General features: G+C 42.0%; 1 protein-coding gene across 1 annotated transcript in view; it reads right to left on the minus strand.

Annotated features, from left to right (window-relative positions):
* Window positions 1-27817, minus strand: part of PPP6R3 (protein phosphatase 6 regulatory subunit 3) — a gene marked incomplete in the record, with an annotated part of 489908 nt that overhangs the window by 105960 nt on the left and 356131 nt on the right. The window contains 1 exon segment of the mRNA XM_053720450.1: window positions 26172-26269. Coding sequence (XP_053576425.1) covers window positions 26172-26269 — 98 coding nt within the window.

Genomic DNA, 27817 nt, shown 5'->3' on the forward strand with positions numbered 1-27817 from the left:
CTCCAACCATGATCTTGAAGAAACAACAAAAGTCGATTCGTATGAAATTCTGCTAAATGTGAAGACTGAGCAAGTACCAAGATATCGTCCAAATAAGGAAATACCACAATACCCTGTTCTCTGATTACAGAAAGAAGGGCACCGAGAACCTTTGTAAAAATTCTTGGAGCTGTTGTTAGGCCAAACGGCAGAGCCACAAACTGGTAATGCTTGTCCAGGAAAGAGAATCTCAGAAACTGATAGTGAGCTGGATGAATCGGAATATGCAGATATGCATCCTGTAAATCTATTGTAGACATATAATGCCCTTGCTGAACAAAAGGCAGGATAGTCCTTACAGTTACCATTTTGAATGTTGGTATCCTTACATAACGATTCAATATTTTTAGATCCAGAACTGGTCTGAAGGAATTCTCCTTCTTTGGTACAATGAAGAGATTCGAATAAAACCCCAGCCCCTGTTCCAGAACTGGAACTGGCATAATTACTCCAGCCAACTCTAGATCTGAAACACATTTCAGAAACGCTTGAGCTTTCGCTGGGTTTACTTGGACACGGGAAAGAAAAAAATCTCTTTGCAGGTGGTCTTATCTTGAAACCAATTCTGTACCCTTCTGAAATAATGTTCTGAATCCAAAGATTGTGAACAGAATTGATCCAAATTTCTTTGAAAAAACGTAATCTGCCCCTTACCAGCTGAGCTGGAATGAGGGCCGCACCTTCATGTGGACTTAGAAGCTGGCTTTGCTTTTCTAGAAGGCTTGGATTTATTCCAGACTGGAGATGGTTTCCAAACTGAAACTGCTCCTGAGGATGAAGGATCAGGCTTTTGTTCTTTGTTGAAACGAAAGGAACGAAAACGATTATTAGCCCTGTTTTTACCCTTAGATTTTTTATCCTGTGGTAAAAAAGTTCCTTTCCCACCAGTAACAGTTGAGATAATAGAATCCAACTTAGAACCAAATAATTTATTACCCTGGAAAGAAAGGGAAAGTAGAGTCGATTTAGAAGACATATCAGCATTCCAAGTTTTAAGCCATAAAGCTCTTCTAGCTAAAATAGCTAGAGACATAAACCTGACATCAACTCTGATAATATCAAAAATGGCATCACAGATAAAATTATTAGCATGTTGAAGAAGAATAATAATGTTATGAGAATCATGATCTGTTACTTGTTGCGCTAACGTTTCCAACCAAAAAGTTGAAGCTGCAGCAACATCCGCCAAAGATATAGCAGGTCTAAGAAGATTACCTGAACACAAATAAGCTTTTCTTAGAAAGGATTCAATTTTCCTATCTAAAGGATCCTTAAAGGAAGTACCATCTGCCGTAGGAATAGTAGTACGTTTAGCAAGGGTAGAGATAGCCCCATCAACTTTAGGGATTTTGTCCCAAAACTCTAATCTGTCAGACGGCACAGGATATAATTGCTTAAAACGTTTAGGAGTAAATGAATTACCCAAATTATTCCATTCCCTGGAAATTACTTCAGAAATAGCACCAGGAACAGGAAAAACTTCTGGAATAACTACAGGAGATTTAAAGACCTTGTCTAAACGTTTAGATTTAGTATCAAGAGGACCAGAATCCTCAATTTCTAATGCAATTAGGACTTCTTTAAGTAAAGAACGAATAAATTCCATTTTAAATAAATATGAAGATTTATCAGCATCAACCTCTGAAACAGAATCCTCTGAACCAGAAGAATCATTAGAATCAGAATGATGATGTTCATTTAAAAATTCATCTGGATAGAGAAGTTTTAAAAGACTTTTTATGTTTACTAGAAGGAGGAATAACAGACATAGCCTTCTTAATGGATTCAGAAACAAAATCTCTTATGTTATCAGGAACACTCTGAACATTAGATGTTGATGGAACTGCAACAGGTAATGGTATTTTACTAAAGGAAATATTTTCTGCATTAACAAGTTTGTCATGACATTTAATACAAACAACAGCTGGAGGAACAGCTACCAAAAGTTTACAGCAGATACACTTAGCTTTGGTAGTTCCAGCACCAGGCAGCGATTTTCCTGAAGTATCTTCTGACTCAGATGCAACATGAGACATCTTGCAATATGTAAGAGAAAAAACAACATATAAAGCAAAATTGATCAAATTCCTTAAATGACAGTTTCAGGAATGGGATAAAATGCGAAAGAACAAGCTTCTAGCAACCAGAAGCAATGAAAAATGAGACTTAAATAATGTGGAGACAAAAGCGACGCCCATATTTTTTTAGCGCCAAATAAGACGCCCACATTATTTGGCGCCTAAATGCTTTTGGCGCCAAAAATGACGCCATATCCGGAACGCCGACATTTTTGGCGCAAAAGAACGTCAAAAAATGACGCAACTTCCGGCGACAAGTATGACGTCGGAAACAGAAAAGATTTTTTGCGCCAAAAAAGTCTGCGCCAAGAATGACGCAATAAAATGAAGCATTTTCAGCCCCGCGAGCCTAACAGCCCACAGGGAAAAAGTCAAATTTTTTAAGGTAAGAAAAAATGATTGATTCAAATGCATTATCCCAAATATGAAACTGACTGTCTGAAAATAAGGAATGTTGAACATCCTGAGTCAAGGCAAATAAATGTTTGAATACATATATTTAGAACTTATATAAAAAAAGCGCCCAACCATAGCTTAGAGTGTCACAGAAAATAAGACTTACTTACCCCAGGACACTCGTCTACATGTTGTAGAAAGCCAAACCAGTACTGAAACGAAAATCAGCAGAGGTAATGGTATATATATATATGAGTATATCGTCGATCTGAAAAGGGAGGTAAGAGATGAATCTCTACGACCGATAACAGAGAACCTATGAAATAGACCCCGTAGAAGGAGATCATTGCATTCAAATAGGCAATACTCTCCTCACATCCCACTGACATTCACTGCACGCTGAGAGGAAAACCGGGCTCCAACCTGCTGCGGAGCGCACATCAACGTAGAATCTAGCACAAACTTACTTCACCACCTCCATAGGAGGCAAAGTTTGTAAAAACTGATTTGTGGGTGTGGTGAGGGGTGTATTTATAGGCATTTTGAGGTTTGGGAAACTTTGCCCCTCCTGGTAGGAATGTATATCCCATACGTCACTAGCTCATGGACTCTTGCTAATTACATGAAAGAAAACCTTAAGATCCAAATTAAGGCTCCAAGGTGGAACAACTGAATCAAACTCAGACCTGATTCTGACCAGAATCCGACAAGAATTGGACATCCGCCAGACACTGTGGAACAGAATAGATAAGACATAAGTCTGACCTCTAAGGGTACTGACAGATAACCCCTTCTCAATGCCCCTCTGGAGAAAAAAATAAAATCCTTGGAATCCTATCCTTACTCCAAGAATCTCCCGTATAAGCACACCAATAAAAGATATTTACGCCATATTTTATAGTAAATTCTTATAAAGACAGGCTTACAAACCTGCTTCTCAATGAGACTCAGAAATTCCACACTTAAGCAAAATCAAGTGTTCAATCCTTAAGCAGTCAGCTTCAGAGACAAGGCTTGGATGAAGGAAGGGACCCAGAAAAAGAAGGTCCCTCAACCGAAGTCTCCACGGAGAGAGATGACCTATCTACTAGATCCATATAAAAAATCCTGCAAAGTCACGCAGGAGCTAAAAGAATCACAGATGCTCTCTCCTGCTTGACCCGAGCGATGACTCGTGAAAGGAGAGCAAATGAAGGAAAAAGATAAACCATAGACGCCATAAGATTCAATTCTGGTAATCCCCAATAGGTAGTTAACCTAGAAAACACTTCCAAATGGAGCCCCACTCCCGGGACGGCAAGTCTGTCTGGTCAGATAAAATGCTTCCAATCGACTACTCCTGGACAGCAGATGACCTAGACACAAAAATGGAGAGTCCACTGAACAATCCAGACACCTCCAAACAGGCTAAGACACTCCCAGTGTCTTCCTGGAGGTTGAAGAAAATCATTGAGGGAATATTGTCCAACTAGAACCCAGCTAAGGACAACTGATGCCAAGCCATCAGATCATTGTAAACCGCTCTCAACTCCAAGAAAATGAAGGAATTTAATCCCAGTGCCTAAAAACAAGACTCAAACCGTTTTCCAAATCCGTAGGATGGTTCCATGTACACAACGCCCAGGAATGTTTCTAAAAACATGCGTCCTGAGAAGGTACTCCCGAGAACTACTACGGGAGAAAATCACATGTCGATTGATCTAGATCTATCTGAGACAGAATCTATGTTGGAAAATGGCAAAAAGGATTAAAGTTCAATATCACATTAGAACAATTCCTCAATATTAATTCATCAAAAGATGACTAAAATCAACTGCAGCCAGAACCAAACTCCAAACCTGCAGATGCAAGAATGGTTAAGCTATTTACAGGACCACAAGAGCTCGCAGTTAGCAAAGAAACAATAAGGATCCCCTAAATCACCCTTGAGGATGAAACAAGGGGGAACTTATCCAGATTAATTTCCCATCCACGAGAAAGAAAATTGTACAAGATCTTCAGGAAAGGGAGTCAGCTAAGGAAGGATGACCCAAGATTCCTAAATTGCCCAGAAAGGCACCTTGTAATACTCCAAGACCTAAAAGTCTTGCTAGGAATACAAGCCCCAGAAACTTGAGAAGATCCCAAATAATGGGAGAAAAATACAAATCCCTCAGGTCTATGTATGAAATGAACAAGCCCTCTCGAACCAAAGGAGAATGGATACTATTTGAGGTCAGAATCTGAAATAAATACCTAGATTCCGTTCCCACAATGGGATTGGAGCTATCATGCCCAGAGAGGAAGGCCCTGAACCTAGTTCAAGGAAAATCTCTCCACAGGTCTGATTCATTTAATCTTGTACTAAGCGTGTAGTAGAAAAATCTTTCTCCACCCTTAACTCAAAGGAAAACTCTTGAAGGAAGGACAACCAGAAGCGTTGATTCGGAGGAACATACCAGATTTAACCTGCAAGTGCAGGACTAAAAGGCTTAAACTGTACCATGAATCCCCAGGAAGGGTTCTCAGCTGACCAGGTGTCAGATACGATGCCTGTCAGCTAGTACAGCAAGTTAAATGGACATCCAGCGCCAGCAGCTGGATTCGAACCATCTAAAATAGAAGGAATTGCTCAAATTTAACAGTAAACCCTCCAGCTTCTTTTCATGGATCCGGAAGGAGCAACTACCCTCCCTAGGGATCAAAATTCTCTGATTCAGGAAACAGAAAAATAAGGATTACAAAACCTCTATGGTTGAAAACAGGGCATTGATGTTGACCAAGTAACAAACACCTCCTTTAGAGTAAACGAGGTGCAAACATACATCTGAAGTAGATCACTTCAAAAGCAAATGAAGGAATTATACTGGCCGATCTGAGTCCTCCACCTAGCTACTGGTGAATCCCTCACCAGACCAGACTCCTTCCACAAAGAATCCGAGGATTTAAAAAAAAATATTTCTGATTCTTTAGGATGGACGACAGACATATCAAAGTCGCTCAAAATAGCCAAAACCTCCTTTAACCATACATGAAGGTGATGAGGCTTAAATCTGAAAGTTACTACTTCAGCAAAAAAACATAATTGATGCTTACCTGATAAATGTATTTCTCTTGTGATGTATCGAGTCCACAGACTCATCCATACTTGTGGGATATTCTCCTTCCCTACAGGAAGTGGCAAAGAGAGCACCCACAGCAGAGCTGTCTATATAGCTCCTCCCTTAGCTCCACCCCCCAGTCATTCGACCAAAGGCTAGGAACAAAAAGGAGAAACTATAGGGTGCAGTGGTGACTGAAAGTTTTAAAATAAAAATATATATGCCTGTCTTAAAAAACAGGGCGGGCCGTGGACTCGATACATCACAAGAGAAATAAATTTATCTGGTAAGCATAAATTATGTATCGAGTCCACGGATTCATCCTTACTTGTGGGATACCAATACCAAAGCTTTAGGACACGGATAAAGGGAGGGACAAGACAGGGACCTTAAACGGAAGGCACCACTGCTTGTAGAACCTCTCCCCCAAAAATAGCCTCAGAAGAAGCAAAAGTATCAAATTTGTAAAATTTGGAAAAAGTATGAAGCGAAGACCAAGTCGCCGCCTTACAAATCTGTTCAACAGAAGCCTCATTTTTAAAAGCCCATGTGGAAGCCACAGCTCTAGTAGAATGAACAGTAATTCTTTCAGGAGGCTGCTGTCCAGCAGTCTCATAGGCCAAACGGATGATGCTTTTCAGCCAAAAGGAAAGAGAGGTAGCTGTAGCCATTAGACCTCTCCGTTTACCAGAATAAACAACAAACAATGAAGATGTTTGACGGAAATCTTTAGTTGCTTGTAAGTAGAACTTTAAAGCACGAACCACATCAAGATTGTGTAACAGACGTTCCTTCTTTGATGAAGGATTAGGACACAGAGAAGGAACAACAATCTCTTGATTGATATTCTTATTAGAAACAACCTTAGGAAGAAACCCAGGTTTGGTACGTAAAACCACCTTATCTGCATGGAAAACAAGGTAAGGGGAATCACATTGTAAAGCAGATAGCTCAGAAACTATTGGAGCCGAAGAGATAGCTACTAAAAACAAAACTTTCCAAGATAGAAGCTTAATATCTATGGAATGCATAGGTTCAAACGGAACCCCTTGAAGAACTTAAAGGACTAAGTTAAGGCTCCAAGTCAGAGCAACAGGCTTAAATACAGGCTTAATTCTGACCAAAGCCTGACTAATTGCTTGAACGTCTGGGACATCTGCCAGACGTTTGTGTAGTCGAATAGACAAAGCAGATATTTGCCCTTTTAGGGAACTAGCTGATAATCCCTTCTCCAAACCTTCTTGGAGAAAAAGACAATATTCTAGGAATCCTAATCTTACTCCACGAGTAACCTTTGGATTCACACCAATAAAGATATTTGCGCCAAATCTTATGATAGATCTTCCTGGTGACAGGCTTTCTAGTCTGAATCAGGGTATCAATGACCGACTCAGAGAAACCACTCTGATAGAATCAGGCGTTCAATCTCCAAGCAGTCAGACAGAGAAACTAGATTTGGATGCGTGAACGGACCTTGGATTAGAAGGTGCCGCCTCATTGGCAGAGTCCACGGTGGAACCGAGGACATGTCCACTAGGTCTGTATACCAAGTCCTGCGTGGCCACGAAGGAGCTATCAGAATCACCGAAGCTCTCTCCTGCTTGATTCTGGCAACCAGACGTGGGAGGAGAGGAAACGGTGGAAATACATAGGCCAGATTGAAGGACCAAGGCACTGCTAGAGCATCTATCAGTACCGCCTTGGGATCCCGGGACCTGGACCCGTAACGAGGAAGTTTGGCATTCTGACGGGACGCCATCAGATCCAATTCTGGTGTGCCCCATAGCTGAATCAGCTGGGCAAATACCTCCGGATGGAGTTCCCACTCCCCCAGATGAAAAGTCTGACGACTTAGGAAATCTGCCTCCCAGTTGTCTACTCCTTGGATGTGGATTGCTGAGAGATGGCAAGAGTGATCCTCCGCCCATCGGATTATATTGGTTACCTCCATCATCGCTAGAGAACTCCTTGTTCCTCCTTGATGATTGATATAAGCTACAGTCGTGATGTTGTCCGACTGAAATCTGATGAATTTGGCCGCAGCAAACTGAGGCCACGCCTGAAGAGCATTGAATATCGCTCTCAGTTCTAGAATGTTTATCGGAAGAAGAGATTCCTCCCGAGACCATAAGCTCTGTGCTTTCAGGGAGTTCCAGACTGCACCCCAGCCTAGCAGGCTGGCATCTGTCATTACTATGAGCCACTCTGGCCTGCGGAAGTACATTCCCTGAGACAGGTGGTCCTGAGACAACCACCAGAGAAGAGAATCTCTGGTCTCCTGGTCCAGATGCAGTTGAGGAGATAAATCTGCATAATCCCCATTCCACTGTTTGAGCATGCATAGTTGCAGTGTTCTGAGGTGTACGCGGGCAAAAGGAACTATGTCCATTGCCGCTACCATGAGTCCGATTACCTCCATACACTGAGCCACTGATGGCCGAGGAATGGAATGAAGAGCTCGGCAAGTGGTTAAGAGTTTTGATTTTCTGAACTCAGTCAGAAATATTTTCATTTCTACCAAGTCTATCAGAGTCCCTAGGAAGGAAACTCTTGTGAGAGGGACGAGAGAACTCTTTATTATGTTCACCTTCCACCCGTGAGATCTCAGAAAAGCCAACACGATGTCCGTGTGAGACTTGGCTAGCTAGAAAGTCGACGCCTGAATTAAGATGTCGTCTAGATAAGGCGCCACTGCTATGCCCCGTGGTCGTAGAACCGCCAGAAGGGACCCTAGCACCTTTGTGAAAATTCTGGGAGCCGTGGCCAACCCGAAGGGAAGGGCCACAAACTGGTAATGCCTGTTTAGAAAGGCGAATCTGAGAAATTGATCATGATTTCTGTGAATAGGGATGTGTAGATACGCATCTTTTAAGTCCACGGTAGTCATATATTGACCCTCCTGGAACAGAGGTAGAATAGTTCGAATAGTCTCCATCTAGAATGATGGAACCTTGAGGAACTTGTTTAGAATTTTGAGATCCAAGATTGGTCTGAAAGTTCCCTCTTTTTTGGGAACCACAAACAGGTTTGAGTAAACCCTAGCCCCTGTTCCTCTTTTGGGACTGGGCGGATCACCCCCATGGTATGTAGGTCTTCTACACAGCGTAAGAACACCTCTCTCTTAGTCTGGTTTACAGACAATCGAGAAATGTGAAATCTCCCCCTTGGAAGGGAGTCTTTGAATTCCAGAAGATATCCCTGGGACACAATTTCTAAAGCCCAGGGATCGTGAACATCTCTTGCCCAAGCCTGAGCGAAGAGAGAGTCTGCCCCCTACTAGATCCGGTCCCGGATCGGGAGCTACCCCTTCATGCTGTCTTGGAGGCAGCTGCAGGCTGGTTAGGTCTCCAGACTGACTTGGATTGGGCAAAATTCCCCTCTTGCTTTGAAGCAGAGAAAGCTGAAGCGGGACCACCCTTTAAGTTCTGAAAGGAACGAAAATTATTTTGTTTGGTCCTCATCTTATTTGATCTATCCTGAGGGAGGGCATGACCTTTCCCTCCAGTGGATTTCTGAAATAATCTCTTTCAGTTCAGGCCCGAATAGGGTCTTTCCTTTGAAAGGGATGTTCAAAAGTTTAGATTTAGATGACACATCAGCAGACCAGGACTTAAGCCATAACTCCTTGTGTGCTAAAATGGCAAAACCTGAATTCTTTGCCGCTAATTTAGCCAGTTGAAAAGCGGCATCTGTAATAAAAGAATTAGCCAACTTAAGGGCCTTAATTCTGTCCATAATCTCCTCTAATGGAGTCTCCATCTGAAGAGCCTCTTCTAGAGCCTCAAACCGGAAAGCAGCTGCAGTAGTTACAGGAACAATGCACGCAATAGGTTGAAGAGAAAAACCCCGATGAACAAAAATTTTCTTCAGGAGACCCTCTAATTTTTTACCCATAGGATCTTTGAAAGCACAACTGTTTTCTATAGGTATAGTTGTACGCTTAGACAGAGTAGAAATAGCTCCCTCCACCTTAGGAACTGTCTGCCACGAGTCCCGCATGGTGTCCGATATGAGAAACATTTTCTTAAAAACAGGAGGGGGAGTGAACGGAATAACTGGTCTATCCCACTCCTTAGTAATAATATTCATAATCCTCTTAGGGACTGGAAAAACATCAGTGTAAACAGGAACCTCTAAGTATTTATCCATTTTACACAATTTCTCTGGAACCACTATAGGGTCACAATCATCTAGAGTCGCTAATACCTCCCTGAGCAATAAGCGGAGGTGTTCAACCTTAAATTTAAAGGCCGTCATATCAGAATCTGTCTGAGGGAGCGTCTTTCCTGAATCAGAAATTTCTCCCTCAGATAACAAATCCCTCACCCCTACTTCAGAGCATTGAGAGGACATATCAGATACGGCTTCTAAAGCGTCAGACGGCTCAGCATTTTTCCAAAACCCAGAGCTTTCCCGCTTTCCTTGTAAACCAGGCAGTTTAGATAAAACCTCTGTGAGGGTTGTATTCATAACTGTGGCCATGTCTTGTAAAGTAAAAGAATTTGACGCACTAGAGGTACTTGGCATCACTTGTGCGGGCGTTACTGGTTGTGACACTTGGGGAGAGCCAGATGGCGAACCCTCATTTACTTCTGACTGAGAATCATCTATTGCTCTATTTTTAAGTGTTAATATATGTTCTTTATAGTTAATAAACATATCAGTACAATTAGGACACATTCTAAGAGGGGGTTCCACAATGGCTTCCAAACATATTGAACAGACATGTTAAACAGGCTAGTAATGTAACAAGCAAGCTTGGAAAACACTGTAATCAAAGTAAATAACACTTAGAAATAAAACGGCACTGTGCCTTTAAGAGAAAAAAAAGCTGCACAAATTCTGCAAAACAGTATAACAAAGCAGTAAACTTAACGACATTTTTACAGTAGCATCATAAAGACTTAGTAACTTTGCACAGCTATGCAAATAAACAATTAACCCCTTAATGGCAAAACCGGATTGAAAAAACGTCAAAACCGGTAAAAAGGACTTTCAGCACCTTGCCACAGCTCTGCTGTGGCTCCTACCTGCCCTTCAGAACGATTTGTGGGGAAAAAAACTTCTTTTACAGCCCTCAAACACAGCAGGAACCTCTGGAGAAGCAGTTAGATGTCTCTGAGGAAAAGAAACTGCGCAACTGAGGCGCGAAAATAGGCTCCTCCCACCTCACTCAATGTTTTGAGGCCTATCAGAAAAACACCAGAGTGCCTCTAAATTAACCATGTGGGTTAGAAAAACCCAAAAACAAGCCACAATGACCCCTTTAGTCCCTTCAAAAAACGTTATAATTGTAAACAAAAATGTTTTTTCCTAACAGTGTCACCAGTAACTAATGAGCCCTTCATGCAAGCTGAAATTCCTATCCAAGTGTCTGAATACAGCTTACCCTTCCCTCATGGGAATATTGCCAGCCTTTTCTAGAATTAACACAGTCTGTCTAGAAAAATATAGACTGAACATACCTCATATGCAGCTTAGCATGCAAACCGTTCCCCCAACTGAAGTTTTCCTGTACTCTTCAGCCCTTGTGAGAACAGCAGTGGATCTTAGCTACAAAGTGCTAAGATCATCATCCTCCTTGCAGAAATCTTCATCCCTTTCCTGCCAGAGAGTAAATAGTACACACCGGTACCATTTAAAATAACATTTTTGTCACCACACTCGCTCTGCCCTTCCTAGTACTTAGAGTAGGCAAAGAGAATGACTGGGGGGTGGAGCTAAGGGAGGAGCTATATAGACAGCTCTGCTGTGGGTGCTCTCTTTGCCACTTCCTGTGGACTCGATACATCGTACAAGAGAAAAGAAGGAATTATACTGACCGAATCTGAGATTTCACCCTCAGATCCTACTGGCGGATCCTCCTCATCCAATGAGGAAGGTGAGCAATAGGAGACGATACAGAAACCTTACAAACTGAATCTCTAATGTTCCTCCAGCGATGTTCCCTAAGAATAGGAAATACAGAAAATGCCAAAAGTACCCAACAGATACCCAAGTAGCAAATTCTGCACGCAAATAACTCCTCCAGGAGATAACGAGGAACCGCAGGGCACTGCAGTTGACGCCATAAAGGCTTGGGATGAAAAGGAGAAACTGTGTCAATGCTCAGACAGAATCATCCTGGGAGACATAGGCTCAGAAGAAACTCGCTTTCTCTATCTCAAGAGATCCAGCGAGACACAAACATATTATAATAGTGTCGTTGCAAGGCAAAACAGATTAAATGCAACTGTCACTTTAAGTTGCACAGATGAATATTGCATACTGAAAATAAGAAAAAAGAAAAGAAAATATATATAGTTTTAGGGAAAGGGAACTATTAAATAATAAATAAAATTATACTCCCATAATAAAAAAATAAAAAGTTTCCAACATAATACCCAAACACAGGACAAATGATATTGTATCAAGAAAACATAATTTATGTAAGAACTTACCTGATAAATTCATTTTTTTCATGTTGGCAAGTCCATGAGCTAGTGACGTATGGGATATACATTCCTACCAGGAGGGGCAAAGTTTCCCAAACCTCAAAATGCCTATAAATACACCCCTCACCACACCCACAATTCATTTTAACGAATAGCCAAATAGTGGGGTGATAAGAAAGGAGCGAAAGCATTAAACAAGGAATTGGAATAATTGTGCTTTATACAAAAAAATCATAACCACCACAAAAAGGGTGGGCCTCATGGATGTTGCTAGGCCAAAAGGAAGAGCAACAAACTGGTAATGCTTGTCTAGAAAAGAGAATCTCAGGAACGGTTAGTGGTCTGGATGAATTGGAATATAAAGATATGTATCCTGTAAGTCTATTGTAGACATATAATGCCCTTGCTGAACAAAAGGCAGAATAGTCCTTATAGTCACCATTTTGAATGTTGGTATCCTTACATAACGATTCAATATTTTTAGATCCAGAACTGGTCTGAAAGAATTCTCCTTCTTTGGTACAATGAACAGAATTGAGTAAAACCCCAGACCCCGTTCCAGATCTGGAACTTGCACAATTACCCCAGCCGACTCCAGGTCTGAAACACATTTCAGAAACGCCTGAGCCTTTACTGGGTTTACTGGAATGCGTGAGAGGAAAAATCTTCTCACAGGCGGTCTTACCTTGAAACCTATTCTGTACCCTTGAGAAACAATGTTCTGAATCCAAAGATTTTGAATCGAATTGATCCAAACATCTTTGAAAAATCATAACCTGCCCCCTACCAGCAGTGCTGGAATGATGGCCGCACCTTCATGCGGATTTGGGAGCTGGTTTTGACTTTCTAAAAGGCGTGGATTTATTCCAGACTGGAGAAGGTTTCCAAACGGAAACTGTTCTTTTAGGGGAAGGGTCAGGCTTCTGTTCCTTATTCTGGCAAAAAGAACGAAAACGATTAGCAGCCCTATATTTACCTTTAGATTTTTTGTCCTGAGGCAAAAACAAAATTTATGCTTACCTGATAAATTCATTTCTCTTGTGGTGTATCCAGTCCACGGATTCATCCATTACTTGTGGGGATATTCTCCTTCCCAACAGGAAGCTGCAAGAGGATCACCCACAGCAGAGCTGTCTATATAGCTCCTCCCCTATCTGCCACCTCCAGTCATTCGACCGAAGACAAGCAAGAGAAAGGAGAAACTATAGGGTGCAGTGGTGACTGTAGTTTAAAAATAAAAAACACCTGCCTTAAAATGACAGGGCGGGCCATGGACTGAATACACCACAAGAGAAATAAATCAGGTAAGCATAAATTTTGTTTTCTCTTGTAAGGTGTATCCAGTCCACGGATTCATCCATTACTTGTGGGATACCAATACCAAAGCTATAGGACACGGATGAAGGGAGGGAGAAGGCAGGCGCTTAAACGGAAGGCACCACTGCCTGTAAGACCTTTCTCCCTAAAATAGCCTCCGAAGAAGCAAAAGAATCAAATTTGTAGAATTTAGAAAAAGTATGAGCGAAGACCAAGTCTCCGCCTTACAAATCTGTTCAACAGAAGCCTCATTTTTAAAAGCCCATGTGGAAGCCACCGCTCTAGTGGAATGAGCTGTAATTCTTTCAGGAGGCTGCTGGCCAGCAGTCTCATAAGCTAAGCGGATTATACTTCTTAACCAAAAGGAAAGAAGTTGCTGAAGCCTTTTGGCCTCTTCTCTGTCCAGAGTAGACAACAAACAATGCCGATGTTTGACGAAAATCCTTAGTAGCATGTAAATAAAACTTTAAAGCACGAACCACGTCAAGATTATGTAATAGACGTTCCTTCTTTGAAGAAGGATTAGGACACAGTGACGGAACAACAATCTCCTGATTGATATTCTTATTAGATACCACCTTAGGAAAAAACCCAGGTTTGGTACGCAACACTACCTTATCTGCATGGAAGATCAGATAAGGGGAATCGCACTGTAAGGCAGATAACTCTGAAACTCTTCGAGCCGAAGAGATAGCTACCAAAAACAGAACTTTCCAAGATAAAAGCTTGATATCTATGGAATGCAGAGGTTCAAACGGAACCCCTTGAGGAACTTTAAGAACTAAATTTAAACTCCATGACGGAGCAACAGGTTTAAACACAGGCTTGATTCTAACTAAAGCCTGACAAAACGCCTGAACGTCTGGAACATCCGCCAGACGCTTGTGCAAAAGAATAGACAGAGCAGAAATCTGTCCCTTTAAGGAACTAGCTGACAATCCCTTCTCCAATCCTTCTTGGAGAAAAGATAATATCCTGGGAATCCTGACTTTACTCCATGAGTAACCGTTGGATTCACACCAATGAAGATATTTACACCATATCTTATAGTAGATTTTCCTGGTGACAGGCTTTCTAGCATGAATTAATCAATGACCGACTCGGAGAAACCACGTTTTGATAAAATCAAGCGTTCAATCTCCAAGCAGTCAGACGCAGAGAAATTAGATTTGGATGGTTGAAAGGACCCTGAAGTAGAAGGTCCTGCCTCAGCGGCAGAGTCCATGGTGGAAGGGATGACATGTCCACCAGATCTGCATACCAAGTCCTGCGTAGCCACGCAGGTGCTATCAAAATCACTGAAGCTCTCTCCTGCTTGATCTTGGCAATCAGACGAGGGAGCAGAGGAAACGGTGGAAACACATAAGCCAGGTTGAAGGACCAAGGCGCTCCTAGAGCATCTATCAGCGCTGCCTTGGGATCCCTGGACCTGGATCCGTAACAAGGAAGCTTGGCGTTCTGACGAGACGCCATGAGATCTAGTTCTGGTTGAATCAACTGTGCAAACACCTCCGGGATGGAGTTCCCACTCCCCCGGATGAAAAGTCTGTCGACTTAGAAAATCCGCCTCCCAGTTCTCTACTCCTGGAATATGGATAGATGGCAAGAGTGAACCTCTGCCCATAGGATTATTTTTGAAACCTCCAACATTGCTAGGGAACTCCTTGTTCCCCCTTGATGGTTGATGTAAGCCACAGTCGTGGTGTTGTCTGACTAAAATCTGATGAACCTCATTGTCTCTAGCTGAGGCCAAGCCTGAAGAGCATTGAATATCGCTCTTAGTTCCAGAATGTTTATCGGAAGGAGTGTCTCCTCCTGAGTCCACGAGCCCTGAGCCTTCAGGGAGTTCCAGACTGCACCCCAGCCCAGAAGGCTGGCATCTGTCGTTACTATTGTCCAATCTGGCCTGCGGAAGGTCATACCCTTGGACAGATGGACCCGAGATAGCCACCAGAGAAGAGAATCTCTTGTCTCTTGATCCAGATTTAGTAGAGGGGACAAATCTGTGTAATCCCCATTCCACTGACTGAGCATGCAGAGTTGCAGCAGTCTGAGATGTAGGCGGGCAAACGGCACTATGTCCATTGCCGCTACCATTAAGCCGATAACTTCCATACACTGAGCCACTGAAGGGCGAGAAGTAGAATAAAGAACACAGCAGGAATTTAGAAGTTTTGACAACCTGGCTTCTGTCAGGTAAATCTTCATTTCTACAGAATCTATCAGAGTTCCTAGGAAGGAAACCCTTGTGAGAGGGGATAGAGAACTCTTCTTCGTTCACTTTCCACCCATGAGACCTCAGGAATGCCAGCACAATGTCCGTATGGGACCTGGCGATTTGAAAGTTCGACGTCTGTATCAGAATGTCTAGGTAAGGGGCTACTGCTATACCCCGCGGCCTTAGGACCGCTAGGAGTGACCCTAGAACCTTCGTAAAGATTCTTGGTGCCGTAGCTAACCCAAAGGGAAGAGCCACAAACTGGTAATGCCTGTCTAGGAAGGCGAACCTGAGAAACCGATGATGATCTCTGTGTATCGGAATGTGAAGATAAGCATCCTTTAAGTCCACGGACTCAGGATGGGATCTTGGGAACTATAAGCAGATTTGAATAGAAGCCTTGCCCCTGTTCCTCTTTTGGAACTGGGTGGATCACTCCCATAGCTAGGAGGTCTTGAACACAATGTAAGTATGCCTCTCTCTATCTGGTTTGCAGATAATTGTGAAAGATGAAATCTCCCTTTTGGGGAAGAAGTTTTGAAGTCCAGAAGATATCCCTGGGACACAATTTCCAACGCCCAGGGATCCTGGACATCTCTTGCCCAAGCCTGGGCGAAGAGAGAAAGTCTGCCCCTTACCAGATCCGTTTCCGGATCGGGGGCTGATCTTTCATGCTGTCTTAGAGGAAGCAGCAGGTTTTTTGGCCTGCTTTCCTTTGTTCCAAGTCTGGTTAGGTCTCCAGACCGGCTTGGACTGGGAAAAATTTCCCTCTTGTTTTGTATTCGAGGAAGTTGAAGCTGCGCCACTCTTGAAATTTCGAAAGGAACGAAAATTAGTCTGTTTGAATCCTTCCTTAGAAAGGATTCAAGCTTCCTATCTAATGGATCCTTAAAAGAAGTACTATCTGCCGTAGGAATAGTAGTACGTTTAGCAAGAGTAGCGATAGCCCCATCAACTTTGGGGATTTTCTCCCAAAACTCTAATCTATCAGATGGCAAAGGGTACAATTTCTTAAACCTTGGAGAAGGAGTAAATGAAGTACCCAAACTATTCCATTCCCTAGAAATTACTTCTGAAATAGCATCAGGAACTGGAAAAACTTCTGGAATAACTATATGCGGTTTAAAAACTGAATTTAAACGCTTATTAGTTTTAATATCAAGAGGACTAGACTCCTCCATATCTAATGCAATCAACACTTCTTTAAGTAAAACAAACTTAAACAAATATGAAGATTTATCAGTGTCAATATCTGAGGCAGAATCTTCTGAACCAGATAGATCCTCATCAGAAATAGATAAGTCAGAATGATGGCGGTCATTTAAAAATTCATCTGAAATATGAAGTTTTAAAAGACCTTTTACGTTTACTAGAAGGAGGAACAACAGACGGAGCCTTCCGAATAGAATTAGAAACAAATTCTTTTACATTAACAGGAACATCCTGAACATTAGATGTTGAAGGAACAACAACAGGTAATGGATTATTACTAATGGAAATATTATCCGCATTAGATAGTTTATCATGACAACTAACGCAAACTACAGCCGGAGGAACAGTTACCAAAAGTTTACAACAAATGCACTTAGCTTTGGTAGAACCAACATCAGGCAGCGTCTTTCCAGAATGAGATTCTGATCCAGGGTCAGGTAGTGACATCTTGCAATATGTAATAGAAAAAACATATAAAGCAAAATTATCAAATTCCTTAAATGACAGTTTCAGGAATGGGAAAAAACAAAACAAGCCTCTAGAAACCAGAAGCAACTAAAAAGTGAGACTGAAATAATGTGAAAAAAACTGGCGCCAAGTATGACGCCCACATTTTTGGCGCCAAAAAATGTCTGCAATAAACATGCGTCAAAAATGACGCAACTACGTGAAAACTTTCAGCGTCAACTATGATGCCGGAAATGACGATATTCTCGCGCCAAAAATGACGCAATAAATTGTAGCATTTTCTGCACCCGCGAGCCTAACAGCCCGCAATTTAGAAGAAAAAAGTCAATTTAAATTTTTAAGGTAAGAAAAAAACATAATTTATGCTTACCTGATAAATTCCTTTCTTCTGTAGTGTGATCAGTCCACGGGTCATCATTACTTGTGGGATATTAACTGCTCCCCTACAGGAAGTGCAAGAGGATTCACCCAGCAGAGTTGCCATATAGCTCCTCCCCTCTACGTCACCTCCAGTCATTCGACCAAGGACCAACGAGAAAGGAGAAGCCAAGGGTGTAGTGGTGACTGGAGTATAATTTAAAAAATATTTACCTGCCTTAAAAAACAGGGCGGGCCGTGGACTGATCACACTACAGAAGAAAGGAATTTATCAGGTAAGCATAAATTATGTTTTCTTCTGTTAAGTGTGATCAGTCCACGGGTCATCATTACTTGTGGGATACCAATACCAAAGCAAAAGTACACGGATGACGGGAGGGATAGGCAGGCTCTTTATACAGAAGGAACCACTGCCTGAAGAACCTTTCTCCCAAAAATAGCCTCCGAGGAAGCAAAAGTGTCAAATTTGTAAAATTTGGAAAAAGTATGAAGCGAAGACCAAGTTGCAGCCTTGCAAATCTGTTCAACAGAGGCCTCATTCTTAAAGGCCCAAGTGGAAGCCACAGCTCTAGTGGAATGAGCTGTAATTCTTTCAGGAGGCTGCTGTCCAGCAGTCTCATAAGCTAAACGAATTATGCTACGAAGCCAAAAAGAGAGAGGGGTAGCAGAAGCTTTTTGACCTCTCCTCTGACCAGAGTAAACGACAAACAGGGAAGACGTTTGTCGAAAATCTTTAGTTGCCTGTAAATAAAATTTAAGGGCACGAACTACATCCAGATTGTGCAAAAGACGTTCCTTCCTCGAAGAAGGATTTGGGCACAAGGATGGAACAACAATCTCCTGATTGATATTCCTGTTAGTGACTACCTTAGGTAAGAACCCAGGCTTAGTACGCAGAACTACCTTATCCGAGTGAAAAATCAAATAAGGAGAATCACAATGTAAGGCTGATAATTCAGAGACTCTTCGAGCCGAGGAAATAGCCATTAAAAATAGAACTTTCCAAGATAACAACTTTATATCAATGGAATGAAGGGGTTCAAACGGAACACCCTGTAAAACGTTAAGAACAAGGTTTAAACTCCATGGTGGAGCCACAGCTTTAAACACAGGTTTAATCCTGGCCAAAGCCTGACAAAAAGCCTGAACGTCTGGAACTTCTGACAGACGCTTGTGTAACAGAATGGACAGAGCTGAGATCTGTCCCTTTAAGGAACTAGCGGATAACCCCTTTTCTAAACCTTCTTGTAGAAAAGACAATATCCTAGGAATCCTAACCTTACTCCAAGAGTAACCTTTGGATTCGCACCAATATAGGTATTTACGCCATATTTTATGGTAAATCTTTCTGGTGACAGGCTTCCTAGCCTGTATTAAGGTATCAATAACTGACTCAGAAAAACCACGCTTTGATAAGATCAAGCGTTCAATTTCCAAGCAGTCAGCTTCAGAGAAGTTAGATTTTGATGTTTGAAAGGACCCTGAATCAGAAGGTCCTGTTTCAGAGGTAACGACCAAGGTGGACAGAATGACATGTCCACCAGATCTGTATACCAAGTCCTGCGTGGCCATGCAGGCGCTATTAGAATCACTGATGCTTTCTCCTGTTTGATTCTGGCAATCAATCGAGGAAGCATCGGGAAGCATCGGGAAAGGTGGAAACACATAAGCCATCCTGAAGGTCCATGGTGCTGTCAAGGCATCTATCAGGACCGCTCCCGGATCCCTGGATCTGGACCCGTAGCGCGGAAGCTTGGCGTTCTGTCGAGACGCCATGAGATCTATCTCTGGTTTGCCCCAACGTGGAAGTATTTGGGCAAAGACCTCTGGATGAAGTTCCCACTCCCCCGGATGAAAAGTCTGACGACTTAAGAAATCCGCCTCCCAGTTCTCCACTCCCGGGATGTGGATTGCAGACAGGTGGCAAGAGTGAGACTCTGCCCAGCGAATTATCTTCGATACTTCCATCATTGCTAGGGAGCTTCTTGTCCCTCCCTGATGGTTGATATAAGCTACAGTCGTGATGTTGTCCGACTGGAACCTGATGAACCCCCGAGTTGCTAACTGGGGCCAAGCCAGAAGAGCATTGAGGACTGCTCTCAATTCCAGAATGTTTATTGGAAAAAGACTCTCCTCCTGATTCCATAGTCCCTGAGCCTTCAGAGAATTCCAGACAGCGCCCCAACCTAGTAGGCTGGCGTCTGTTGTTACAATTGACCAGTCTGGCCTGCTGAATGGCATTCCCCTGGACAGATGTGGCCGATAAAGCCACCATAGAAGAGAATTTCTGGTCTCTTGAATGGAATGAAGGACACGGCATGCATTTTGAAGTTTTGTTAACCTGTCCTCTGTCAGGTAAATCTTCATTTCTACAGAATCTATCAGAGTCCCCAGGAAGGGAACTCTTGTGAGTGGAAAGAGAGAACTTTTCTCTTCGTTCACTTTCCATCCATGCGACCTTAGAAATGCCAGTACTATCTCTGTATGAGATTTGGCAGTTTGAAAGCTTGAAGCTTGTATCAGTATGTCGTCTAAGTACGGAGCTACTGAAATTCCTCGCGGTCTTAGTACCGCCAGAAGAGTGCCCAGAACCTTTGTGAAGATTCTTGGAGCCGTAGCCAGTCCGAATGGAAGAGCTACAAACTGGTAATGCCTGTCTAAAAAGGCAAACCTTAGATACCGGTAATGACTTCTGTGAATCGGTATGTGAAGGTAAGCATCCTTTAAATCCACTGTGGTCAAGTACTGACCCTCTTGGATCATGGGCAAAATTGTTCGAATAGTTTCCATCTTGAACGATGGAACTCTTAGGAATTTGTTTAGGATCTTTAAATCCAAGATTGGCCTGAAGGTTCCCTCTTTTTGGGAACTACAAACAGATTTGAGTAAAACCCTTGTCCTTGTTCCAACCGCGGAACTGGATGGATCACTCCCATTAATAAAAGATCTTGTACGCAGCGTAGAAACGCTTCCTTCTTTGTTAGGTTTGTTGACAACCTTGACAGATGAAATCTCCCTCTTGGGGGAGAGGATTTGAAGTCCAGAAGGTATCCCTGAGATATGATTTCTAACGCCCAGGGATCCTGAACATCTCTTGCCCAAGCCTGGGCGAAGAGGGAAAGTCTGCCCCCCACTAGATCCGGTCCCGGATCGGGGGCCCTCAATTCATGCTGTCTTAGGGGCAGCAGCAGGTTTTCTGGCCTGTTTGCCCCTGTTCCAGGACTGGTTAGGTTTCCAGCCTTGTCTGTAGCGAGCAACAGCTCCTTCCTGTTTTGGTGCAGAGGAAGTTGATGCTGCTCCTGCTTTGAAATTACGAAAGGAACGAAAATTGGACTGTCTAGCCTTGGCTTTGGCCTTGTCCTGAGGCAGGGCATGACCTTTACCTCCTGTAATGTCATCAATAATCTCTTTCAAGCCGGGCCCGAATAAGGTCTGCCCTTTGAAAGGAATATTAAGCAATTTAGATTTAGACGTAACATCAGCTGACCAGGATTTTAGCCACAGAGCTCTGCGTGCCTGAATGGCGAATCCTGAATTTTTAGCCGCAAGTTTAGTTAAATGTACTACGGCATCTGAAATAAATGAATTAGCTAACTTAAGGAATTTAAGTTTGTGTGTGATGTCATCTAGTGTGGATGATTGAAGTGTCTCTTCCAGAGACTCAAACCAAAATGCTGCTGCAGCCGTGACAGGCGCAATACATGCAAGAGGTTGCAATATAAACCCTTGTTGAACAAACATTTTCTTAAGGTAACCCTCTAATTTTTTATCCATTGGATCTGAAAAAGCACAGCTATCCTCCACTGGGATAGTGGTACGCTTAGCTAAAGTAGAAACTGCTCCCTCCACCTTAGGGACCATTTGCCATAAGTCCCGTGTGGCGGCGTCTATTGGAAACATTTTTCTGAATATAGGAGGGGGTGAGAAAGGCACACCGGGTCTATCCCACTCCTTAGTAACAATGTCAGTAAGTCTCTTAGGTATAGGAAAAACGTCAGTACTCGTCGGTACCGCAAAATATTTATCCAACCTACACATTTTTTCTGGGATTGCAACTGTGTTACAATCATTCAGAGCCGCTAATACCTCCCCTAGTAACACACGGAGGTTCTCAAGCTTAAATTTAAAATTTGAAATGTCTGAGTCCAGTTTATTTGGATCAGAACCGTCACCCACAGAATGAAGCTCTCCGTCTTCACGTTCTGCAAACTGTGACGCAGTATCAGACATGGCCCTTGCATTATCAGCGCACTCTGTTCTCATCCCAGAGTGATCACGTTTACCTCTTAGTTCTGGTAGTTTAGCCAAAAATTCAGTCATAACAGTAGCCATATCTTGTAATGTGATTTGTAATGGCCGCACAGATGCACTCGGCGCTACAATATCACGCACCTCCTGAGCGGGAGATGCAGGTACTGACACGTGAGGCGAGTTAGTCGGCATAACTCTCCCCTCGTTGTTTGGTGAAATATGTTCAATTTGTACAGATTGACTATTTTTTAAAGTAGCATCAATACATTTAGTACATAAATTTCTATTGGGCTCCACTTTGGCATTAACACATATAGCACAGAGATATTCCTCTGAATCAGACATGTTTAACACACTAGCAAATAAACAGCAACTTGGAAATACTTTTCAAAGTAATTTACAAATAATATGAAAACGAACTGTGCCTTTAAGAAGCACAGAAAATATTATAACAGATAAAATAATTAAGTTATAGCATCAATCTTTGTCAGAATATACAGTTTTAGCAAAGGATTGTTCCCCTCAGCAAATGATAACTAACCCAGGCAGCAGAAAAAAATACACAAATAAACGTTTTTTATATCACAGTCAATACAATCAGCACAGCTCTGCTGTGAATGATTACTTCCCTCAAAAAAAGACTCTTGAGATCCCTGAACTCTGTAGAGATGAACCGGATCATGCAGGAAGAAAATGAACCTCTGACTGAGTTTTTCTGATGCATAGTGAAAGCACCAAAATGGCCCCTCCCCCACACACATAACAGTGAGAGGGATCAGTGAACTGCTCTAATTTAAATCAAAACTATTGCCAAGTGGAAAAAAAGTGCCCAAAACATTTTTTCACCCAGTACCTCAGAGAAAAAAACGTTTTTACATGCCAGCAAAAAAACGTTTTACCTCAATAATTAATTGTCATTTAAAACCTATTGCAAGTCCCTGCAAAATAGGTTAAGTCTATGTATACAGTTTAAAAGCCAGAGAAGTACCATTTCCCAGAAAACTGAAGTGTAAAATATACATACATGACAGCCTGATATCAGCTACATCTACTGCATTCAAGGCTGAGTTTACATTATAACGGTATGGCAGGATTTTCTCATCAATTCCATTGTCAGAAAATAATAAACTGCTACATACCTCTTTGCAGATTAATCTGCCTGCTGTCCCCTGATCTGAAGTTTACCTCTCCTCAGATGGCCGAGAAACAGCAATATGATCTTAACTACTCCGGCTAAAATCATAGAAAAACTCAGGTAGATTCTTCTTCAAATTCTACCAGAGAAGGAATAACACACTCCGGTGCTATTATAAAATAACAAACTTTTGATTGAAGATATAAAAACTAAATATATCACCATAGTCCTCTCACACATCCTATCTAGTCGTTGGGTGCAAGAGAATGACTGGGGGTGACGTAGAGGGGAGGAGCTATATGGCAACTCTGCTGGGTGAATCCTTTTGCACTTCCTGTAGGGGAGCAGTTAATATCCCACAAGTAATGATGACCCGTGGACTGATCACACTTAACAGAAGAAATATTTAATTCATATGCATTTTTCCAAAAAAAGAAACTGACAGTCTGAAAGAAGGAACACTGATTATCCTGAATCATGACAAATATAAGTTTAAACACATATATTTAGAACTTTACATATAAAGTGCCCAACCATAGCTTAGAGTGTCATAAATAAAATAAGACTTACTTACCCGAAGACACTCATCTACATATAGTAGATAGCCAAACCAGTACTGAAACGAGAATCAGTAGAGGTAATGGTATATAAGAGTATAGCGTCGATCTGAAAAGGGAGGTAGGAGAAGAAATCTCTACGACCGATAACAGAGAACCTATGAAATAGATCCCCTAGAGGAAGACCATGGTATTAAAATAGGCAATACTCTCTTCACATCCCTCTGACATTCACTGCACTCTGAGAGGAAAACCGGGCTTCAGCCTGCTGCAAAGCGCATATCAACGTAGAAATCTAGCACAAATTTACTTCACCACCTCCATGGGAGGCAAAGTTTGTAAAACTGAATTGTGGGTGTGGTGAGGGGTGTATTAATAGGCATTTTGAGGTTTGGGAAACTTTGCCCCTCCTGGTAGGAATATATATCCCATACGTCACTAACTCATTGACTCTTGCCAATTACATGAAAGAAATATATAATAGAATCAGGGAGATGAGGCTATTAAATAAAAACTAAAGTTCCCCATCATTTTATTAATAGCAAAATATTCCTCAAAAACTTTTTTTTTTTAAAAACCGTCCCACACAGGACCGCTCTTACACAAACAGACTGAGGGATGAAAAACCAACTCCGACCGCAACCGGAGTAAACAGAGTTGCAGGATTACAAGGAGAGGGGAGGAAAAAACATGGCGCCACATCTCGCTCACAGTGAAGGAGGCGGGGACACCTCAGCAGCATGGTAATGAAGCGCGAACATCCGTTCTAGCATCACGCTTCATTAACCAGCTGAAGAAACTATTAATGTCTCAAAAACCAAGAGAACAACCATCTACCCCTCTCAATGAAAGGATTCATAAGACAAGATTCCCCCAACATTGAGCGCAAAAGCGCGCGAACACGCTACACATAAGGGAGGGTCTAAAAAGCACCGTAATCGCGTCCTCTCTATTAACACTGAAACGCACTAGGTACACTTATTACTGCGCTATAGAGTGTAAAAAGTTAACACAATGTCTCCACAAGCATAAAGGGATAAATAAAAATTAGTTAGAGGAGACATTAACCCCCTAGGAGACCTAACATGAATATATAAGAGCCCAAATATAAATACAGGGGATTCTTATTAACCCCTAGTAGTGTCACCATCAAGTGCCTACAGACTGCCTCAGATATCCTTCTAAAGGATATATGTCCCATATAAGAAGTTGCAGATAAGGAGCTATTTCAAACCCTTTAGTGCCAGTCTCCCAGCCCCAGAAGACGAAAAGGCACTGCTCTTTGCCTCCTCCTGCTGGCCAGGAGTGATATTCCCAACAGTAATTAATGATGATCCGTGGACTTACCGTGTCATTAGAAAGAAAACAATCACACAAAGCAGCATGTAAAAAAATAACACACTGATTAATTAACCCCAACTGTTCAATAAACCGCCTTCAGAGTATATTAACCCTTGATCCTATCAAGGTATAAAGGAGCCATACTGCGACCCTGTTATAGTGTTTTATGTGTAAAAATTTAAACTATCTTACCTAAAGGATCCATGCTGTGGAACAGAACACAGCTTCTCAAGTGCGACAGTCTTATATAGCAGTGCTCCTGACATGGACCTGAGTGAGAGAAAGCAGGCAGTGAAAATCGTCAACACTGATTGCTTAGGAGCTGTTAGCAGTAGTCTGGGATGGTTTCGCAGGAAAAACTTTCCTTGCATCTCCAGACTAACTTTCATCAATACTCACTGAGGTTGACATGACTACTTAAAACTCCAGTCCTAGCTCAAAGGGCAGATATCCTTTATCAGGACTCTCCGAATCTTCTGCCACCTCCTAATGTGACGAAAGGCAAAGTATGACTGGAGTAATGAGGAAGTGGGAGGGATATTTAAGCCTTTGGCTGGGGTGTCTTTGCCTCTTTCTGGTGGCCAGGTGTTTTATTTCCCAACAGTAGGGAATGAAGTCGTGAACTCTCCCTATCTTAGGAAGGAAACATTAATAAAAACAAAAAAACACCCTTAAAATTAGTAATTTGTCATCAATTGACATACCAGTGTATTCTTCACAATATTTGCCTGTTTTTCCATGGTGCTAGTGACTATGAATGCATAAATCCGGGGTGCAAAACTTTTCATATGAAGGGCCAGTGGTGGCATTGGTCCCAAGCCATTATACTCACACTTTTGACCTATTCCTCTTTAAAATACTAAAACACTGGTTTAAGTGCCTCCAAGTGCGCCTAATAAAATGGCTTAGAGCTGCACCGCAGACCAAGGGGCCTTGATGGAACAGTCAAGTCAAAATTAAACTTTCATGATTGATACAGCGCACACAATTTGACACAACTTTTCAATTCTATTATCTAAATGTGCAAAATATTTTTATATGCACACCTGAGCATGTGTAAGATTCACGTGATATACATATATGCATTTGTGATTGGCTGTCACATGACATTTGTCATAAAAAAAGAAGAATCTACTACTAGTTTTAAATTCTAACTAATTGCTTCTGCATTGCCTTTTTATTATGCATTTATTGATTATGCTAATCTACTGTGTTTAATGTTCCTTTTAAGTTGAACAAGCCTGATGTATAAAATGTAATAACTCACTTTCAGTTTGTGCTGATGCGTTCACACTCAGTGGATCTGAAGGTCCTGTGCTAGTTTCCATTTCAACAGGGGAGTTGCTCCTTCCTGATTCCTTTGCACTAGTGGAGGAAAAAACAAAACAAATTAAGACCAACATTTCTTGTCAGATTTTATAATTTTTTCTTACTTCAGTGTATGGTTCAGCCTGGGGATTGTTCACCTCTATAGATTTCTACAGCATGCATGCGCTCTTTTGCGAATGAGAGAATGTGTTTGGAGCTAGTGCTAGCAACACTTACCCTCCACCATAACAAGATTGTCATTTTTACGGACTGTACCGCTCCAAAGTTTGTAAAAAAAAAAAATTGTTTTTAACGTTACTATCACACATCTGCTCTTCACACTAGAGTAAATCACCTGTTTAAATTAAACCTTTACAAAATATATAGTTTATCAGTTAAGCAGAATTTTCTTTTCTTTCATCAGATGGTGAGAGTGATCACATGTAGAAATCAAAACCCAAGTTGTGGAGCCTGAAAGACCGTCAATTTGGAGGGGAGAGACCAACAGTGAAGGCAGGACCTTACTATACAGCCAGCAGAACTTGGCAGACACCAAAGCTCTCACAATTTGGTTGAAAACTTCCAGATTCAGAGACCATTAACCTGGGTGGAGAGATCGGCGACAGTCTGCTTCTCAAATGTTCATACCCGAAATGTAAAGGGCAGAGCAGCATCATTGCAGGATTTCTGCCAAACTTCAAAAGGAACTGAGTTCCTCACTGATGATTGACATATGCCACTGCTGAGACTTTCACTGGGATCTCAGAAAATATTTGTTTCTGAGGTAAGGCCAACTCTGAAGATTGACCAGAGTTCTATAATTATTGGTAACCTTACCACCTGAGGAGACCAAACACCCTGCGCTCTCAGAGTTCCTCAGACTGCACCCCAACCTAAGAGGCTGGCATCTGTGGGGATTACTATCCACACTGGTCAAATAAAGAAAGCTCACTAAATCAAGGACTGAAGAGTCTGCCACAAATTGGAGGGCCAGAAGATGATCTGGCAAATGAAACTACATCTGAGGCAGCCATCATGAGACTCACAACTTCTATGCACTGAGCTACAGAAGGGAGAAGATTTGGCTGCTGAAGGGCACAGGACTGCTGCAGCTTCAGTCTGTGCTGATATATCGGAGACAAAGGCAGTCAAGGAATCTATTACAAAAACCAGAAGAGACACATCTGAGGAGTTAGCTTTTTTAGAAGTTTTTCTCCAACAAACTCCCATTAATTCAAAATCTCTTGCAGAAGCCAAGAAAACTTGGGCCTCTAAAGGATCTTAAGGCACTAGAGTCAGGAAGAATCTTCCCAGAGGAAACCTTGAACGAAAACGTATTCGATACCACAGGGAAATTATTGTTCCTTGTTGGTCGCCATATCATGCCCTGAGGCGAACCGGGGCTGCTGAGGTGCTTGGCAGTTGCCTTGTCATTGTGCTATATTATCAGCGCTACGGAATTTGTCGGCGCTATACAAATAAATGATAATAATAATAACAATAATATGTCTGTGCTTTTGCCGGATTTTGTTATAGCGGACTTGTGTTTTTGTGGCTTCTCTAGCTCCAACTGTCAGCAGCTGTGAACAAATGGCAATCACAGCC

Source organism: Bombina bombina, chromosome 7 (assembly GCF_027579735.1).
Source record: "Bombina bombina isolate aBomBom1 chromosome 7, aBomBom1.pri, whole genome shotgun sequence".
Taxonomy (NCBI): domain Eukaryota; kingdom Metazoa; phylum Chordata; class Amphibia; order Anura; family Bombinatoridae; genus Bombina; species Bombina bombina.